Below are 21,177 nucleotides of genomic sequence, written 5' to 3' on the forward strand. Positions count from 1 at the left end.
TTACGTTACCTAACCAATGTTGTACCACTGGTAGAGACTTGTCAACAAATGGCACCCACCTCTCCCTCAAAGAAGGCATGTCTTTAATTATGTATAACTTGAAGCCTTCATTAGATTAAACGGGTGAGCTATAAAAAAAAAACTCACCCGCATACAGTTGTCATGAGCGGGGAAATTTGCTGTGGAGACCAAAACCTTTTTGTGGTGGGTGTTTACAGGGAATGACTTGCCCTTGGAGCCAGCTTCAAGTGGCCATTTGAGGAACTGCAGTTTTTGCCACTTCCATGTTGGCTGAATTTTTCTGAGTTTTGGTTGGTGTGTACTTGATTGAATGGAACAAATTTGGATGGATAAGAGCAATGTTCTGCCTGTTACTCTAAAAATGTAATTTATTACTCATTACTCCTTATTCTTTTCAAAAGTATTACTCCCCGCCACACCCCGGAGAGTCACTTGTGGAGCAACATTTCATCCACAACATATCCAACCACAAGCTTCAGCACTTCTTTGTAGCCTGCAGCTGCCCACGAGTAAAATCAAGTTTTGGTTGTTTAGCTAGGGCTTCAGCCGACCTCCGCAGCTGAGGAGGACTCACCTTTGCTGGGGTGTATTTCCTAGAGCTTCATGTTGTTGTGCTGTCAGTCGTAGTAGGTGTTTCAGTGTTTAGTATTAGTATTATTACTGTAACGCATTACAGTAATGTATAATGTGTTACTGCCCAACACTGGATAAGAGTATTCATTTGCATTTTACATATACATCCCTGCAACTACTGTATTTGTTATCTTCAATATATTTGCTTTTTTGTATTCAGCTGTAGTATTCACTCAATTTTACTGCAGGTTCATTGACTCTCATTCTTTTAATGCACACTTGCTCAGTTTTTCTCTTTCCAGCATCTCCCCATCTCTCTCTCTTCTCCTCTGACTGTGCTGCTCACTTCCCTGGAAAATGTGGTGAGAAGGGAAGTTAGTGGGAGTGGGCTGCAGTTGGATTTAAGTATCCAGGCTCCTTTCAGTCAAAGAGAGAGACTCTATAAAAGAGGCAGTGAGGCATGCTGGAGGGCAGGGAGTGATCTGCTGGCTTCTTCTACCTGAGAGGAAGCATGGGACACACACACTCACACAAACACCATACCAATGGGCTGTCAAGTGCAGCTGAGAGAGGCTGTGAGTGGGGCAATCACAATGGGCCCCTGGGGATACAGAGTGACCCCTAGGAGTCTATAATTCAGAAAGGGGTTAGTCTATCATTCACAAAGTCTCTGAACAGATTCACAGGGGCAAGACAGGCAGTTCATTATCGCTGAGGAAAGGCACAGGGGAGGAGGGAGGAGGAGAGAGGAGTGATAGTGGGAGGGCTGAAAGGAGAGGAAGGAGAGGGAGGAGAAGGAAAAGAGACGGTGTAAATAGATTTTCATAGTGAATTAAAACAGCAAAATAACCTTCAGATTCTACATTAACAACAAGAATGAAGTGACAAACAATACAGAGAGCAAAGGTCACATCAGGACTACAGATCCCTGGGGTCGTGTGTAGTAGAGGAGGTACAAAGAAAACAAATAGGATATCTTTTATGGTACATGCAAAAATTATCATTTCAAACACCAACAGATGGCTTTTCCTCGTCAAGGTCAATGGTCACTAGTGCAACGGCTCTAAAATAGTTTCAGGGGTTTAGTGTCTATGGGTTGAAACTTTTTGTAGAACAGTGTCTCCTTTTTGTCCTGATGGTCCAACTGGAAGACTTCCACAGTGAAGAAGAATAAGGTTGCATCTGCATTAAGAATTAAATTAAAACAGTTTTAAAATGAAATCTATCTCCATACATAAAAGTTTCTAAGCAAAGTTTCATTAATAATCTCCGTCAATACTAACATGGCTGAAAACGCATATCACATGACCATCTATGTACACTGGGCATGTGCGTGCTGGTGTAAACATGAAGCAGATTGTCTACACTGCAGTTGGTTGCTTAGTTACAGAAAGTATTATGAAAATGGTGAAAAGTAAGACCAGTGATTTCTTTGCTTGGACTGCCAATGAGGTGGATCTGTTCCTGAGAGTAACACATTGGTATAATGCTGTGTTCCCACCAAACGCGATGAATGCGATTTACTCGCATGAGTAAATGAAAATTCATGGCGCTACTCGCTCGAGTTTGGACGCTGGGCCATTTATGTAAAATTCGCGTTATCGCGTCAGACACGCGAGTACGAGCCCGCCCATTTTCACTAGATAACAACAACATTACTTCCGCCATTTCTTTCTCTCATCGACCATGGCTGAGATCACCACGATTGCTGCACTGTACTTGCTCTGGTGGTCCCAGATTCGTCTCAACGCTGATTGGCAAAAGTTCAATATTTTCAACTCAAGTGATGAGGCAATGGACGCAAATTTCGCGTCTATCGCGTCGCGCCTACGCGTGTAATGCGTCCATCACGTCGCGCTACATACGTCCATCACGCCACCCGGCGCGAATTCGCATCTAATCTCATCTTTGCATTGACTTTGTATGTAATCTCAACGCGCGAATTTGCGAATTCGTGTTTGGTGGGTACACAGCATAAGGCAGTCAAGGCAGAGAAAAACAGATTAGGAATTGTTACAAAGCAAAAGGTAAATGTACTTGTGTTTGTATAGCACCCTTCTAATCTTCCAGCCACTCAAAGTGCTTTTCACCACGGAGTCACGTTCACCTATGCACACTAACAGGTGGCCAAGGCTGCCATACAAGATGCCACCTGCCAATCAGTTTAAATGTACTCAAGATATTGGGGTTCAGTATTTTGGCCAAGGACACTTCGACATGCCAACAGGAGGAGCCAGGGCTCTATCTGCTGATGTTCCACATTGTGGACAACCCGCTCTAACTCCTGAGGCACAGCTGCCGAAAGGTCACCAGATATGGTGACATATGAGAGCAGTATCAGGTGCATTATCCATCACCGGAGAAAGCCACAGCAATTGCAAAGAGTACCCACACAAGAAGGATGAAATCACAGAAGGTATGTATGTAGACCTAGCTATGATGTTTTTCCTTGACACAATGTGACTCATAAGACCCAACTGGGAAGTGAACAGGGGTGTCTACCATAGTCTTGAAAAGTTTATGCCCGTCCAGACTAAAACACATCCCACAGTTTTCAAACTAAATACGGGGTGAGCAGCATTTGCAAAGGTGGGAGTAGTGTGGATGGCAATACTTTTGTTTTAAAACAAAAACATTTGATGATGTAGCTTAGTAGTCTACAGCCATGCTAATGACTGATTGTTTCGCCCCAGTCTTGGGGTTTTACAGCATAACATAAAATGTGAAACAGAGAGCATATTTGAATGAACAACAGAGAGCAGTTTATTGCTAATACGATGGATATGAAAGTTGCTTACAAATAATGGTTCTCTGTTAAACACAGGTGATATGAAGAAACTCACACATAATTTGAAGCAATGACTTCAGGGTCAAAATGACAAACAAAACCCACCTATCTTTCCTATGTTTGCTGCCTCAACCCTACAAACAAAAGAAGCAGACACAAATGCAATGCCAGGCCTGACTCTCTGAACTAAACAAAAACAGAAGAAAACAGTTTAATCAAAAATCGAGTTCACTGCTATGGCTTCATGCTAAGTAATGTAAAAAGTGTGATACTATTTACAAATGTACAAATGGAGTTAGCGCTAAGCTAAGCTAGCACAAAGCTAACACACATACTGGAAGACCTAAACAATGGGGTCTACCAACAATAATGGGACTGGTTACTAAGAAACCGCCAACCCAGCAATAAGCAACACAGATAACAAAATCAAACAGTTCACTGACTAAGTGGAATTACACAACAAATCACAGCTGTCACCCTGCTGACAGCTTTGACCCTCGGCGTCATCGCAGCCGATTCGGACGTTAACTAGGCCAAGCCCCCAGATAAGCAAATTCGCTGCTGCAATGTAACGGGAGGGTTACCCAATTGGCGCTGGGCACCAGCACTTAGAGGGAAACAACACTGATGCTTAGCACGTATAATGTTTACCTAAGCAGCAACCTCTGGTACTGAAAAATGAAGCCAACACGAAAAACTGCAGATCCTTGAATGACCACTTGAGGCGGACTCCAGAAGCCAGTTAATCCCCACAAACCCCCATGTTAAAATGCCCAGTTTTATAGCAGAAATAAACACGTTGACAACCCCACACAAAAAAAGGTTTTGGTCTCTACAACTAACTTCCACATTCATGACAACTATACAGGGAGTTAGGGTGAAGTATTAAGGGTTAAAGTTAAGTATATTGAAGAGCAGGGCTGCTGAAGTGACAGGCTGTCTGTAAGTCATTGCTACAGTCTGTGAGTCAGATCCACCCCTTCCTCCTCCACAGCACCAACCTCTCAGCCAAATATGATCACGTCTGTCTCCAAAAAACACAAGATCGCAGCAGCTGCAGTGCCAAAGCAGAGGCTTCAAAACAGAAATCCACAAACCTACGGGTGATGTCTTGGTAGGTAAAGTCCATTATTTTGTGCAGTCTGTGTTTACCAATCACAATCTTAGTTTAGCGTGTTAGCATGCTAATACTTGCACTAAACACAAAGTGCAGCTGAGGCTGATGGGAATGTTGTTATTTTGCTGGTGTTTGGTGACATACACTGATTCATACAAACTCTTTAGTATTATTTAAGCCAACACACAATTTAAAGGTAGTATGGAAACATGCATTTAAACTACAGTAAGAGGACCCTATCTGCTGTGACAGGGTGAAGGGGAGGAAAGAAGACCGGAGAAATAAGTTCATAGCCATGACATGGTCGTCAACTCACACTTTATAAAAGATCTTGGTAATCCAAAAGGTGCCTGAGTCCCTGAACATTGAGCTTCCATTCATCAGCTGGTCAAAAATATGATTCCAAGTGAATGTTTGCTGGATGTGTCAATATGATTTGATACATGCCCTCTAGTGCCATGCATGTTAGTGACATATCACCTACATACAACGGCACATGGTTTCAGATATGTGTGTGTGTGTGTTTACATGGTTACTAGTGTCTGTGTGTGTTAGACGATGCCACACAGAGCTGTGACTAAAGGAGCAAAATACAGACATTTCATACACACACATACGCACAGACACACACACACACACACACACACACACACACACACAGCAGTTTTTCAGCTCATTAGGCAGAGGGTTGCATGTCTAATCAGGTTTTGTATGGATGGTGCAGGGTCATTATGATCTAATTTACCTTTAGTGGTTATTCAGCTGAGCAGAAAGGGAGGGAAGAGGGAGGAGGAGGAGGGAAGACAGTCCACATCTGAGAGCAACTTGTGCATTTGTTCTTCACACTGATGAGAAAATGATGACACTGATGAAAAACATTTCCGTATAACACTACATGGAAAAATTAACTACACAGTTTAATCTGCAATTTGAACTTGGACTACGATGGCTTCTGTCTGTGGCAAGTTTAAGGTCACAGAGTAGATTTAATTATTTAATACACAATATGTTGGATCAGTGGATCGCCTAAAAATGGTTGCAGTAATCAATATCCTCCTGAGACCTTGTGTCCTCAGTAACAACATCACATTTTGGGTTTACCTGACCTTATACTTCATTCTACTTTACTTAGACCTGTTGTCCTCATTCGTGGACCTTTTCTGTGCCATCTAGTGGTAGTAAGAGCACAATACACTAATCGATATAAAAACAAGACAACAGCCATCTCTACTAAGTCAGTCTGCAGCCAATCCTGACCCAAAAGTGAAGAAGGTCCAAAACCTGATCAAATTTTATGATTGAAACGTGTTTGTTTTTTTAATTAATAATGTTTGTAGTTTGATATGGCTAACGTCTCGTTTGAGGACACTGGGACTTTATTGTTGTCTCGTTTGAGGACACTGGGACTAAATTATTGTTGACAATGTTTAGTTACTTACCAGGTACTACCGATCCCAAATAACTAGGAGAAATTAGTCTCACAAGGCCATAACTTAAATGGACAACAGGAAAATAAGTTTGTGTGTGGTGAAAATGGTCTCTCAAAGCGGACTGTGTTGTTCCCCTCAGCTCTTTAAAGCATTTTAGCATCTTTTAGCTAATTGTTTTGGTTTATGTCTGGCAAAATGACTGTTTTGGTTAAGTCTCAGCACTCTCATCAAACTCATTTCCAGCAGCAGGCAGCTGTTTTAGGTAAAAATAGCTCTGACAAACCCACTGCACATACCTGTCAAGCACCAAACAGCAGACAAGGTTGATAAGTAGCTGGAGAACATAGTGGATCATTATGGAGTGCCACCTGTCGCAGAAGTTGGTGGAGACCAAAAAAAGAGTAGAAAGGAGGTTAAATATTCTAATTACATTCACCAGGTGGACACAAACACGGCTCTAACTGAATAACAATGTTGCTCTGTAGTTGGGTTTCCATTTTAATTTTAACAGAATTTTCAGAAAATCTGCAAAAGAAAATACTAAATTATGTACTTTCCCATCCACTACTGAATACTGGGAGTTGATTCACTGAGGTGAGTAGTAGGTGGTGCTAATTCTTCAGTCATGTGTCACTGCTTAAGAAGAGGGTGCAACAAGATGATGTAATTAAAAGAGCAACATGTAAATCACAAACTAATAAAAAAAAGATATTGAGTTTTGAACAGCTAGTATTACAGCTCTGTGCTATGAAAAGAGTTCTGGTAACAGCCCTGTGTGCATACATAAGCTTGTTAAAAGTCATCCAAAGACTACAACAAGAAGTCATAATGTTTTTGCTTAATCTGTTTCCATTGCACTTAGTCATTTTTATTGATACACCAACTTTTACACCTGCGCAAGTGTAAAAACTTTTTCCTGATTTTATAAGACTTTTTTTGAATGGAGGATGAAAAATAACTTATTACTGGTTGTAATCAGGGCATGGCCATGTTATTGTTCTTTCAGGCTAGGCAAACCAAATCCTGGAATCCTGGACCACAGAGATACTTTGGTGGACACATTCAGATGAAAATTAAATTACTCTTGTCTACTGACTCTTCAGTATGTTGTGTTGTATCAGTGAGAAACAACTTGTTCATATTAAATCATATTTCTGCTTCTTTATAAACGAGTGTTACTTTCAAAAGAACAAACACAACCACAGTGTCACGTGGAGGCCAACTAGCCCTAACTTTAGACCCCAGGAGCTGGTTAAATTCCAGGCTGTTCTATGGTGCACGAACATGTATACGTGGGGGTCCTCTGCCTTTGTTCAAGTGTGTTAAATGGGTTAAAGAGCAGTGTCCAGAAGCAGCAGTGTGTGTCCTGCTCAGCATGCAGGGATAAAGACCTCCATATGATACTGGTCAGTCAGGTCCAGCACCCAGCCAGCAGGGGCAACCACCTGCCAATCAAACAGAGCTCACACAACAAAGGGTGGGAGTCAGCCTGAGCCTGCCCACACACACACACACACACACACACACACACACACACACACACACACACACACACACCTATTGAAAGAGGCACAGAGCTCCCTTGTAACTATACATTTCCAAAAAACATACCATGAACACTGGGGTTAATATGATGACTAATAGGGCACTAATTGTATTAGCTGTATGAAACACACTGAAAGCTGTGCTATATGGCAGCACCATCATTATGACATCTCTCCGCTTATGCATGTCTATAGGTCCTGTCTGTGTCTTTGTGTGAATTTCAGGCCTGTGTGTTTGTGTGTGAAAGAAAAATGACACAAATACACCACTCATGTCTTGTAGTGGTTTGGTGCTGACTCCTTGTGACTTGAAGATTCTAGTGAGCTGTTCTTACAGGACAGGGAGTCCAGCTGCAACGCTTCAGATGGTCCCAGCTGAGTTAACGGCATCCACCCTGGTCTTAAGATATAGTAGAATTCTCATCATCACTGCTTGTAACTGTCAGTCCAGACAGTATGACCACTTCTTACTAACAATCCCCGTGATGACACCTGAGCCAGCTCCTTTTGCTGATGAGGACCATGAGTTGTGATTGAATCCTATAGCCACACAGATAGCACGGCTATAGATTAAGTGTTTTCACAAGACCAGTTTTTTAACATATCATCCTCTAAAAGCTGATAGATGACAGGTATACAGTAGGTGATACTCAAAGAGCTGTCTATTTTACACATTTAGCAACATTTAGTTGGGGTGATGTTTCAGGTGACCTGACGAAATTAAGTCCAATACTCACTCTCCTTTAAGCTCTGTTTTGATCTCCACAACTCCTGAAAAAAATATCTGGTAATTCAGCTGCTAAATGCTCCATTCTGCTATCTCTGTCTGTTGTTTGGTGTTGGACAGGTAGTTTAAGGCACATTTATCAGAGCTTTTTTTGCATAAAACCATACAAATGGTATGACATAAAATCACAACAATAAGCTGAAAGTTGCTAAAAAAACTTTGCTGAGTCAATGGCACCCAAATAACTTTCATAGGGGTGGCCAGATGGGTCCACTGAAAATCTTGGGGTGGCACACCAAAACCTACAGCCATAACTAAATTTCAGGATTTAGGATTAGACTGTTGAAGTATATAGGCTGGTTGGAAACTGTCAGTATGGAGAGGTAAGAAATCACCTCCTGATAAACTTTGATTTCTTATTTTACAGTTAATTCTACTTATTATCGGATGGGCACTGACTGATACTGGTACAGTTAAGTGTTTCTTATGTATCTATGTTAGGTGAATCATTGTTCTTCAAATAGGCTGATTGTCCTTAATACACAACTTTGAATTAAAGGAGTACACTAATTCAGGGGCACTGCCATGAAATTTGGGCCCCATGAAAAAAATCACATTGGGCCCCCCCCGCGCAGCTGTTGTCACCACATCTCTAGGACCTAACTGACCCATTAAAAGCTTAACATAACTCTAACTTTGAAGGCTTGCAACTGTCTTGCTTCTTGTTGCTCAGTACTAACAGTACAATATTTACCGCTAGTGAGTACTGTTGTACATGCAACAGTCTGCATCCAGTATGCAATTCACTATTTGATGCAAGATTAAAAGCTGCCATAAAAAATGTGCTAAAGGCCATCCTTTACAGTATAAATGTAATTTTTACTGTAAAATCCCAAAATGGAAAATTCTCTTAACGTTAATGGAAGACTTAAAAAAATAACTTAAATATACATTAACTTTTCAACCAAAATAAATTAAAGCTCCAGTAGGCAACATTGTTTTGGTATAATTGAGTATAAATTTTATAATATCCTCTAAGCATAATGTAAATCAAGTGGTCTGAGACAAACAATAGGTTTCTGCACCTCACCATGGCTCTGTGTTCAGCCTCTAAAGAATCAGTATCATGTCGATGTGCATCAATCAATCAAAGGTCAGCTCAGACCACTGCGTTCCTATTGGCTGTTCTACTGCATATGCGCGTTCCCGTGCCGCCGGCAGAAGGGGAGAGCAAGCGGCAATGGCGAACAGTGCACCAGGTAAAATAGCTATTCCAGCATTGGCTGGAGGGTCAGCCGTGGGAGCGGAGCCGAGGGCTCTCCGCGGAGAGGGAGAGCCGAGCCTCTGGGGTATGTGCGGATCCGTGAGGGAGGGATGGGGCGGGCTGCTGCGTGTTGAGGGAGAGCCGAGCCTCGGGGGTATATGTGCGGGGCCGCGAGGGAGGGATGGGGCGGGGTGCTGCGCGGAGAGGGAGAGCCGAGCCGAGCCTCGGGGGTATATGTGCGGGGCCGCGAGGGAGGGATGGGGAGGGCTGCTGCGCGGAGAGGGAGAGCCGAGGCTCCCAGAGAGGGAGAAATAGAACCAAGTAGGATAAAATACTCGCGTGCCCGTCTGGTAGGAGGGGCTCAGGGCAGAGACGAACGAAACCTAACTCAGATGAGACTCAAAAATTTTCAGGCTTGCCACCTACTGCAGCTTTAAGATCATCATCTCAAAATAATGAAAACAGCAGATTTTTGATACCAACGACACTAAATCCTAGAGATTTACACTGACCCAAATTACCAGTTTTGTATCACCACCACTAAATTACATACATTAGATACATGTTTTTGTTTTTTGCTTTGTGTGTGTGTGGGTGCGCGTGCAAGCTGCTCAAATAAATTGCCCTTCATGGGAATAATAAAGTCTGTATCTATAGATGTCATTTAACAGCCATAACTGAATCTAAATGAAAGCATCTAACTGCATTATTTTAATATTGCCTGTAACTTTAATACAGGCTGAGTTAGGTTACTTAATGTTTCCAACTGTCCAGCATCCAGTACAGACAGTTGGAGGCTGTTTTTGTTTCATAATAATCATTATGTGGAAAAATAATTTGTTTGAATTTCTGTCATTAAAAAATATTTCATTTTCTTTTTTGTAATGGTAAAAAAGAGCAAGAGAGAGACTCCCTGCAATGATGCTAACTGGCATGTCATTCAACACAGTGTTGCTCACCTTCTTCATTGGGACGGGGAGGGGTAAAGTTATGGGGAGACAGGGCTGCTGCTTCTGACTCATCTGTTGTTGAGTCTGGTAAAAGGGTCAGGGACAACTGATTTAATATGAATATCTTGCTAAACATTTACCTGCACTGATTAAATGTAGGTTAAAAAGGAGTAAATGTGGGCTAACGCTAGTCTGTGGCTAGCTTATTTCACTATGGACATTAAGCTAACAGGTTCATTTCTACCACTCACAGACTACAGGCTACCCACCTTTCTTGGAGAAAACTGGCTCACATATTGACACCCTTTCTTTTGCCTCTCCTCTCTCTCCTTTCTCTCTTTCCTTTTGTGAAAACCGGATTTTCTTTTAGCACTAGGTAGCATGATGATGACTGTAGCGTTCTAGCGCAACTGCTGACTGCTACTAAGCACCGTCACTGTCAGGGCCTTGAGGCAGGACCAAACCATTTCATGCAAATACAGGGGGTGGTCAGTCAATATGGTCAATGTGGATATTTAACTTTTACTGCCAAACACAAGTAACAAAGAGATCATTAATTGTATTACTATAGCCTAGTTGAAAAAATATTCTTAATGATGATGGTTTGATAATTTTATATCAATTTTTACCTATTTTTGGGGCCCCTGTCAGTCAGGGGAATCGTCCTAACTTTTCTCCCTATATGGTGCCATATTATTATACAGTCTATGGGTGCCACTGACTAATTGTAAGGAACAAAACATTAATGAGGAACAAGCATTCATAAGTTTGGGGGAGACTTGTGGGTACCCATTGAACCCATTTTCATTCAGATATCCTCAGGTGAGAGTACAAGGGACCACTTTAAAAGTGGTCTTGCCAGTTGTTCCCTTGCCCAAAATTTAGGTTAACTTTGGAACGTTATTTAGCCTCCTTGCTGACAAGGTTGCCAACATGGATGGTACCAATGGATACCTTTTTTTGTCTAGTTTCACAAGATATGCTTTAAAAATGAGCCTGCCACAGCCTCCTAAAGGTAGCAATGTTATCATCCACCTTATTTTCACCAGGGGGATCCAGTGGAGGCATGTGGGGGCGGGCAGCAAATGTATTAAGCTGGCCATGGCCCCCCAGACCCTCCTTTGGGGCACTATTGTGTGGAGTTGGGGCAGTTGCAGAGTCTGCTAATAGTTTTCTTGGGGTTTGTCACTCAAGCAACATTTTTCACATTAGAAATGGGCATTTGATTCATTGTTAATATTAAAATATACCCATGACTTTGCTTTAATGGTTGACTCTAAATGGAGGCCTGGAAGATGCAGACATTTAATCACTATTTTTACTTCTTTACAATATCAATGAAGCCTTGTATTATGACATAAGATACTGCTAGTACACTGAAACAACAGGTTTGATTGTAAAAATGTAACCAATGACTAAAACACCTGCAGCGTGCTGCGGAAAATGGTTGACAGTATAAACTTGCTAATATGACACATTAAAGGGAAAAATAAAATAATCTGGCATGTTGTTTCTGAGGGTATTTGTGCATTGTCTCTTGCTCTAGATACCCATTAGAGTAAAATATAATCAAAATGTTCTGCTTTACGTACCACAGCAAAGTCGTCCAGTGAATTCCCAGCATGCATCTTCGTTTGCTCCATTCCAAAGGGTTGCATTAATCTTTTGTAATAACACTTCAACGCTATGGCTCGTCTATGCTGGGATTGTGTTTATCTTTTCAAATGCTTAGAGAGGTCATTCACTGACGATCATTCACTCAAACTGCCCTGCCACAATGCAGCTCCACTACAAATCAAAGCCTCTTAATGATGCCATTCTTTTGAAGCTGAATTTCAACCATTCGTAATTCTTTGGGAAGCTTTTGGCACATTTGATTAGGAGATTAGAAAAAACAGAAAATTGGTAGAAGAAAAAAAATAAGAAAAGCGGCTTTGCAAGGTGTTTACAGATTTCAATTGTGTCCACTGACAGAGGGCAGGGTGTGTGGTCGAGGTCTTCAAGTGCTACTTCACAGTCACACTCACATGTTTGGCAGGATTGGAGCTCTGATCTGCTTAGATGAGAGGACTGACGAAAAAATCTTTTCTGTGAACCCACATTTTTACACTGGTATATTCTGTTTTGTAGACTACTGATCTGTATTGAGTTATGAGTCGGTATTTTGTCATGCTAAAGGAATTCAAAAGCGCTCGAACAGCATGTCAGATCCAGCAGGTAATAAAAGAGCTGTCGGGTTAGAATAAAGCAACAAACCTCCACTATTTCCAGAATCATCTGGTCTCACAACAGCCTTCCCATGACCCGGCAGCACTGGGTCCTGACCCACTGCGTGGTCTGATCAGTTGACCTCAATTTGCACTTCAGATTCAAAGCAAAAAAAGGCCTCCACAGAGACTCTGTTTACAAAGAAAAGCGGCAATTTCCAAATCCCTTCAATCTGAAATCAGCCTCATAAAATACTGTAGAGTTAATGGGGTAGGGTGAGGATGGGTAGTGCGTGGTCAGTCTATGTTGATATAATAAAAGCCTCCAGTCAGGGAGGTTAGGTGGCCACAAACATTAATTTCAGTATAGATCTGTTAACACTCTTCTTCTGTACTTCACTAACAAACACTGATATCTTCAGGATAATTATATAAATATGTGATGCCTCCTGGAGAGGCTATGCATATAATATTTATTTATATGTCATATACTTTTTTATATATACTTGTATGTTGAAAATAAAACGATTTCAATTCAATTTGTTGGGTGGTTCGAAGTATCCAGAACCTTTACTTTGATAAAAGAACCAATACAATAATGTAAAAATACTCAGAATACCCAGAAAACAATGATTACATTTGTACATTATTATTGAGTGGATATGATAAAAAGTTACATTTCTCTATGTTTCAATAACACTGTGGTTAAAGTGTGGTTCAGTTTATGCACAGAAACCAATTGTTTGTGGTAAAGAAAACATTGTGGTTTAGCTTAAAATACCCACTTTTCGTTGAACCTGCTGGTAAAAGAAACAGCGAAGTACAAGTACCTCAGATTTGCACTTGAGTATTGAAGCATATTTTACCCTCACACCAACAGAGCAATGCTGTGCTGTACAGTTGAACTGAGCGTACTTTTGGGCCTCAGAGAATCCCCCTGCCTCCTGGTTAAAGCAGCCAAGCAGCCTTTTAAACAATCCAACCCTATGAGCCATGTCTTTTATATGACATCACTTTGAGAACAGTACTATCATACCAACAAAACAGAACCTGAAATCTGACGAGACTTTGGTCTTGAAAGCTCAATGACTTTTGCATGCTCAAATAGAATAATTTTATTTTCCACTGCAATTTGAAAACTCTGGGTTTAACAGTAAGAATGTACTAATTTACCGTTTCTTATGACGATATTTTAAAACTGACAGAAAATACATAAGCAAAAGGCTGAAGTTATCTTCATGTACAAAACACACAACCAGGGCCAGACAGAAATTCATTCCATTAATTTACATGGTGATATAAACATCCATTATTTGCATTTCATTTTAGGACGTGCAACCTTTGACCACATGAGGGTGTTGTATGCACACTGCTAGAGTGGCTTCCATACACTCTGCATCTTGCTGGTCAGTAAAACACACTCACTCTACAACACTGTTTCATAATCCTTCAGGTCTGTTGCTGACATACCTCTCCCAGCTTCTGATAAATCAGCAAGTAACAGCCTGAAGCCTCCCTGTATCTCCATGACTACAGGAGGGATCAAAGATAGGATTTGATCTCATGGCTACAGATATGTAGCAGCTTTGGCTGCCATCATTTCCTAAACCATTAGGTAACAGAAAAACAACACAAACAATAAATAGCCATATGTGCAGTACATTCTCTGTGTTTCACTGTGTCTCAGGATCAGCTGCAGAGCCTTGAATAATGTCTCTGATTCTCTGCGTGTCTGCTTGCAGTGCTTCGTTGTGAGGGTCAATCTTTAGAGCAGCTTGGTAGTCTTGCAGCCCTGAGAATAAAACAAAAACATGTCACAGCTATATCAGCTGACAACACAGAGTAGGTGGACCTGTCATTCATTTATCATTCTGAAGAACATGCTACTGCGATGTACTGTTACTCCACCACTACAGTATGTCTTTAAACACAAGGCAAAAGTGTTTATCTTATTGTAAGTGTATCATACAAATCAAGGCATAAAATCTAAGATGTGTATTAAAAATAGCAAATTAAAAAAGTTCTGTAGCTGTTCGAACCTTCTGCATAGAGCTGTAGCTGGCAGAAAGCAGATCCTCGGCAGACGAAGGCTCTAGCTCTGGCAACTGCATTAGCAGCAACTGGTGGAATCAACAGATCAAGTGCCTGCAAAGACACATGTGGACAGATGTTAATTCCTATTTTACATTCTGGCTCAATGCAGCTTTAAAATCAGAATTATTCACAAAGAATGCAGAACCAACCTAACTGCCACAATAGATATTGGCATTTCTGCAAACCATGGATATGTTACATTTGCATGTTATTATGTTGATGGAAATGTTAAAACTTTACATTTTACCAATGCTGTGCTTAACATGTGGTTCAGTTTAGGCTCAAAAATCTCTTTGATATTGTTAGGAAAAGATCATGTTTGGCCGAAAGTGGCTGCAGGAAACACAACAATGGTTCCCTAAAAACACCCACCTTTAGGCGCTGAAAAGCGGCAGGTAACACACCGATGAGTCCCTAAAAAAACACCCATGTTTGGGGGCTAAAAAGCTGCAGGAAACAGCAGTGACTCGCTAAGAAACAGACGGTTTTGTTGTTTGTTGTGGTCTGCCGTTTAGTAGATGCCTCGCCTATGTTTCACACCATCCACCATCCCCTCCACCTCCCAATGACAAAGTCAGTTTATATATTACCTCTCTTTAGAAATGTTGGTATGATACTTATGAAACGTGCAAATGTAACATATTCATGGTTTGCAGAAACATACAATGCAAGCATTTTGGGCTAGGCTGATATGAGTTCTAACACAGTAGAAACTAATGAACTGTTGAAGTGATATTGAACATGCTATGGTTTTATAAACTAAGTTACCGCTTGCAAGTTTCAAGACACCAGCATGTGCAGTGAAGCTTAATTCTGTGTGTTTGCAACATGCAGTAGAGTATAGATGAACACAGGTAATGTAAAACACAGAGAGGGTACAGACCTGAGAGGAATCCTCTATGGCTTTGTGAAGATTTTTTAACTTCAGATGACAAGCAGCCCTGTTTGAGTACAGAGCTGGGATCTTTCTGTTGAGTCTGACAGCCAGGTTATAGGCATTCACTGCACCCAGGTAGTCCCCAGTCGCAAAACATTTGCTGAAGAAAAAAGTCACTCTCATGATTCCATGGCTCAGAAAAAAAGTACTGTTAAGTGGTTTAAAGAGCAGACTTCACTTACTCTCCTTTATCCTTTAACCAGTCAGGGCTTCTCTCCTCTTCTTTCAGATCCTTGAGCTCTTCAACATCTGCATTTACTGCACGCCTGGCTTCAGCTTGTTTATTGAGCCACTGGTTGATCAAAAAAAAAAAGTGCAGTCTCAGTGCAAATTACAAGGCATATGATGGACTCAAGCTTCATACACAACTTTTTTTTTCTGGGAATGTTTTATATTTAACAGATTTCATTATTTGACTCATAGAAGAGCTCTCTGTGCATAGAGACTCTTATTTCTCTGCTTACACATTAGAGCAACTCAAACTCAAACACAACCGCTGTCAGGCTGACAGGGGCTCACAGGGCTCTGCCTCACCTCCCTGGTGACGTTGTGGGAGGAGGGTGTCTCTCCCTCATTTGATAGTGAAACTGCGGGAGGATGGTGTCTCTCTTCTATCTGATGCTGACACTACTGCGGTGTCTGCCTCACCTATAATGTAGCCTACATTCTTCCTGTCAATCACTGTCTTTACAATCAGGCAGGCCTTTTTCATCCTCATGGACATTGCTGCTGCCTTCTAAATGTTCCTGACTGGCTCTGACGTATAACAAAGAAAACTTTGGACCAGCAAAGACTTTTTTAAAAATATTTGTTTATTTTACACTTATGATGTGTATGCTATGTAATTGTATTTTTTAATTCATCTATTTTTTCAGTGTTTATCATGATAGAAAAAACTGCCTAAAATATTGCAACATTCATTGCAATTTCTTTCAACCATTTCAGGCCTCAACCATCACAAAAACAGCTTGTGAAATCCTGGAGGGACTGCAATATATTTCTGCCTGTATTCCTAGTTAAAGATTCATACTATGGGATCTTCCTACTTTTTCTCACTGATGTATACCAAGGAGGGAAACTCCTGCAGATGGCAGAAAAGAAGACTGGCAGCTCTCACCTCTTCCTCCTCTGGCACTCTTGATTCCCTGAGGGCTGTTGGGAAAACTCGTGGGGTGAATGTGACTTGAATGTTTCCAGGGGGTCTTGGAGCTGGCAGGTCCGCTTGTTTTCCCTTGCTGTTTGCTTCACTATTGCCTCTTTGATCTAAAGGCAGGAACATGTTCATTAACAAACCACAACCAACTAGCACAGGAGAAAATTTGATCACACTTACTCAGTTTGACCTTTACTCCATCTGAGAGTCCATTTTCCTGCTTCTCTGTCAGGGCTTTCAGTTTGTGTTGATGGTTTCTCTGACTCTGGAGTTTTAGTAGGGCTTCTCCCTCTGCCTTTTGTTTCTGTCTCAGTTGCCATGCAGCCAACTCTGCTGTGGTTTTCTCTCGCTCAGCGTCCTTCGTTTTCTGGATACTGTCTCTTTCTTCTTTTTCAAGCTGAGTTCAAATAAAACATATATGTGAGTCCTTCCAGATTTCACAGCAGATTTCTAATGGTAATTTTGGACACTGTGATGTGATTTATAAGTAGATTGGGGTGTCATCAACTGTGTTACCGTCATCATTGTCTCTAAGGCATACTTCTTCTCTGCATGCTGTTTCTCCACCTTGAACCTGGACTCTGAAGAAAGCTTTTCCTGGTATTTCAACAGGGCCCTTTCTCTGATCTCCTTCTTTTTTTCTTTTTCATCTGAAACACATTGGTTTAAAGATTCCTTTAATGTAAAGGTATAGGAGACTTTCAGTCAAGACATTACAAATGATTACATCTAACCACAAGTGTTCCCTTCTTTAACTGTTTGATTAACTATTGGTTAGCTATATTAAAATATAGTTCCTCCTATCGGCACAAATTGGCGTGTTGGCCAATTCATTTTAAAGCCAATATCAGCCGATACCGATTACGTGCCGATATTATTGTGCATTCCTATTTCCAACAACCACCAGCTTTGGTTTGGTCAAAATCAATCCTTAATTCACTGAGTTAGGTGTAATGCTGGCTCTACATGTTGTTTATCCCCACAGTGTCTCTTTCATCTGGGTTCTTGCTAAGAAGAGGCTCTGACTTGTTTTTTGAAGGCAGCTACAGTGTATCATGTTTCAACAAACATGCAATTAATAGTGACAAAACAAACAGGGAAATAAAAGTAACAGCTATGTTTAAATGTAACACACTGTCTTTTTTTTGAAAATGCAATATTAATACTGCACTGTACCTTTGGTCGTTACAAACCTCACCTCAGTGAGTTTGTGCCTTGCTGCGAGTTTTTTTTTTTTTTTTTAATAGAAATGTTTATATTGAAGTTAGCCCGCTACAACAGTTGAATGGGAAATTTCTATGACGCAGCACAAGCCCCGGGGCTCCACTGACCCCAGAGCTGCCCTTGTTGGCTGAAGGAGATACAAGGTAGATAGCACGGCTTATGGTTTAGTGAAATGACTACAAGGTCAGCTGGTTCCTCTTACTTGTAGTTATCATCAGATGCTCCCACACTTTATTGGTCCTCTTTGGCAAACTGATGGCTGCAACTCCATTTCCAACCTTTGCTGTGCTCCTCTCATCATCAACAGGCTCAAACAGGAAGGCTTCAAACAGATATGGTGGGTAATGCACCTGTGCAGAAAAGGAGATATATACAACAAATCCCCTTTCAAAAACTGGCTGGTTTTGAGGCTCATGTAACCACTGTACCAACCACTGTAAACTATAACCATAAAATGAAATGTTTTGCTGCCTCTTGCAGCAGCTGCAGTCTGAGAAAAAAATAACTTAATTCACTGGGCCGACTGCCGGCAACTTTTAAGGTGGAACGTTTACTTGTAATGCTCCTCAATGCATGAGGTGACGACTTCAATCAATCAGCACACCTTGAATTTTAATATGACAACTTTGACCATTCCAGTAGTTTTTATTGTTTCTCTTGGATGACATACACTTTTAGTAATGAGTGGATCTTCAAGCATTTAAAAATACATACTAATTTCAACTGGGTTATGTGAACTGCATATATTCTAATCCTCTCTTGGAGAAAAAAAAAGGCATTGCATAGTGTTGTTCCTGTGGGCTATGGCAACACTAAACCCCTGCACTTGCCTGAGAAAGACTAAATGCACAAACCCCTTATCTTTAAATATCCCATGTCGGCATGCAACCTCATTCTGTGGATGATAAATAAGGTGCAGACTTCCCTCTGTGTCACCGGTGATGAGGAAATACAGCGAGTGCTGGACAGAGCAGTGAGTAACAACAACCCTGCCCACATTTAAGAGTACTGTTTGTGGTGGAAACGCTAAATGGACCTTGGGTCTAGGTACCACGTCTGTAGGGTTACTTTGGCTCCATAGGTACTGTTTGGTGGAAACTGGGCTTAATTTTCCCCAAGTCACTCTGGGAGAGGAAGGAAAAGTATTTGTAACTTCGGGGAGGGTTGACAAGTCACAACCTAGCCACTCTCCTCCTTTGGTAAGTGGAGAACAGTCCCTAAAATGTAAACTTGTCTGTGCTATAGCTAAACGAGTAGCAAAACGCTAACGTTAGCCTTATTGTTTTGTTGCTGTATCATCCTTGTTATGTTCTTTAACTAGTCAAGCACTTGTACCTACATGTAGCCTCATAAATGGAACATGTGACATCAACATACAGTAAAGAAGAAGCACGGCGCTTACTGTTATCAGCTTAATTTACCTTGAGGTATTCGTCTGTAGACAGAATGTCCACTCTCCCAGCTTTTGCTCCTTTTAAAGGCACACTTATGCAAACGGTTGACTCTGTCTGTGTCCAGGAGTAGTCTGTTACTAGCAGCGGCATTTCGGCACAGCCGTCTCTTCGTGTCGTGTCCTGTTTGTAGCTGAGCCAGCAGCTGCTCAGAAGTAGCGGCTCTCCAATTATGGTTTACAAACAGCACAAAAGTATCGATGTACGGTTCAAAACTAACTTCAGCAACAAAAGCAGAAAAGCAGTAAAGGGCAGGATCTGCTCCTACTGCCGCATGGCGTCTCGTTGCTATGGTGACCAGGGAGCCGGTGCTGCTTTCATGTCCGTCGGAAAATCCGAATTGAGGGTTAAAATACATCCGGTTGTAACCAGTATCATTACAATGTAATATAACACATTTACAGTACTGCCAGCTTCTCACAAGAGCATGAAAATTTAAGCGATAACCTTCTCGGTTTACTCTTAATTGTTACGAGCACTGACTTGATGCTGTTTAAAACCCCATTAAGATTTTTCTTTTTCAGATATTGAGACCTTTATTATTTTTGAAATAACAAAACGATAACAGAGTAGGGTATGATGACAACAACACGGTAATTATTTTTTATATATTTACCTTACTTTTATTGTTTTTGACAAAAACAGAACAAACAAACCAAATAGAATAGAATAGAATAGACTCTTGTCATTGTGCTGCAGAGCAAAATAACGAGATTAGGAGGTATTCCCTGAGTATACAGTAAAACACAATAAAAACACAAAACACACAGGCACGTAAATTAAATAAAGTGACACTAAAAGTAGCATGTTAAATAGTAAAATAGCATGATGTATGAATAGAAAAATATTAAGAACTGTACCTAGAGCCTTAGAAAAATAATAAATAATAACAGAACCGGTACACAGGTCAAGGTTCTGAGGTAAAGTGCTTGGGCAATTAGAGTTTTTAAGTTAAGGTGGTGCGGGTTTGGGAGTTGTTCAGCAGTTTAACAGTTCTGAGGAAAAAGCTATTTTTCATTTGGGTTGTGTGTAAGTGTACAGGCCTGTTGGATGGGTAGAGTCTCTGGTCATCTTTGAGGCCCTACTGCGACACCCAGACAAGTTGTCCTCAATGGCTGGCAACAGTGTCCCGATGATGTTTTGGGCCGTAGAAAGTCCTGAGGCAGCCAGGCTCTCTTTAACTTCTCAAAAAGTCGAGGCATTATTGTGCTTTCCAGATGACAGTGTGTTGCCCAGGAGAGGTTCTCTGTAATGTGCAACCCCAGGATTTTAAAGCTGGGGACTCTCTCCACAGCCTTGACACTTATGAGCACTGGGCTGATAGATTTCTTTTATTTTCCTGCTGTTTGAGGTCAGATTGTTAGTGGAGCACCAGGCTGTCAGACTGCGTACCTCATCCCTGTACGCTGTCTTGTCATTGTTGGTAATCATCCCAATGACTGTTATGTCATCAGTGAACTTTAAGATGGTGTTTATTGCACAAACAGGTCGACAGTCGTTTATGAAAAGTGCATACAGCAGATGGCTCAACACACACCCCTGCTGCAGTCCAGTATTCAGGGTGAGAGTGGAGGATGTGTATTCTCCTGATCTAATATTCTGGGGGCTACTGGTGAGGAAGTTCAGGGTCCAGTTGCAGATGGCTGGGCTTAGGCAGAGGCTGTGAAGGATGGGCACCAGTGCAGTGGGGATGACGG

The 21,177-nt window shown here is 41.3% G+C and overlaps 1 protein-coding gene across 1 annotated transcript; it reads right to left on the reverse strand.

Annotated features, from left to right (window-relative positions):
* Window positions 1–13,244: 13,244 nt before the first annotated feature.
* On the reverse strand, window positions 13,245–19,793 carry dnaaf4 (dynein axonemal assembly factor 4). Its single transcript, XM_033635749.2, has 9 exons — window positions 19,451–19,793; window positions 18,232–18,379; window positions 17,322–17,455; window positions 16,986–17,202; window positions 16,770–16,915; window positions 15,835–15,944; window positions 15,599–15,752; window positions 14,661–14,766; window positions 13,245–14,413 (listed from the first exon to the last, which is right to left on the reverse strand). Exons 1-9 carry the CDS (start codon window positions 19,571–19,573, stop codon window positions 14,295–14,297), a joined length of 1,257 nt encoding a protein of 418 aa, XP_033491640.1. The 5' UTR covers window positions 19,574–19,793; the 3' UTR covers window positions 13,245–14,294.
* Between the last annotated feature and the right edge of the window lie 1,384 nt (window positions 19,794–21,177).

This window comes from Epinephelus lanceolatus, chromosome 5, assembly GCF_041903045.1.
Source record: "Epinephelus lanceolatus isolate andai-2023 chromosome 5, ASM4190304v1, whole genome shotgun sequence".
Classification (NCBI taxonomy): domain Eukaryota; kingdom Metazoa; phylum Chordata; class Actinopteri; order Perciformes; family Serranidae; genus Epinephelus; species Epinephelus lanceolatus.

Coding starts and splice junctions, on each gene's coding strand:
- dnaaf4 (XM_033635749.2), bottom strand. CDS start 19,573: ATGCCGCTGCTAGTAACAGACTACTCCTGGACACAGACAGAGTCAACC. Junction 16,916..16,985: donor TGGAGTAAAGGTCAAACTGA/GTAAGTGTGATC, acceptor TCCTGCCTTTAG/ATCAAAGAGGCAATAGTGAA. Junction 15,753..15,834: donor TGGTTAAAGGATAAAGGAGA/GTAAGTGAAGTC, acceptor TTTTTTCTTCAG/CAAATGTTTTGCGACTGGGG.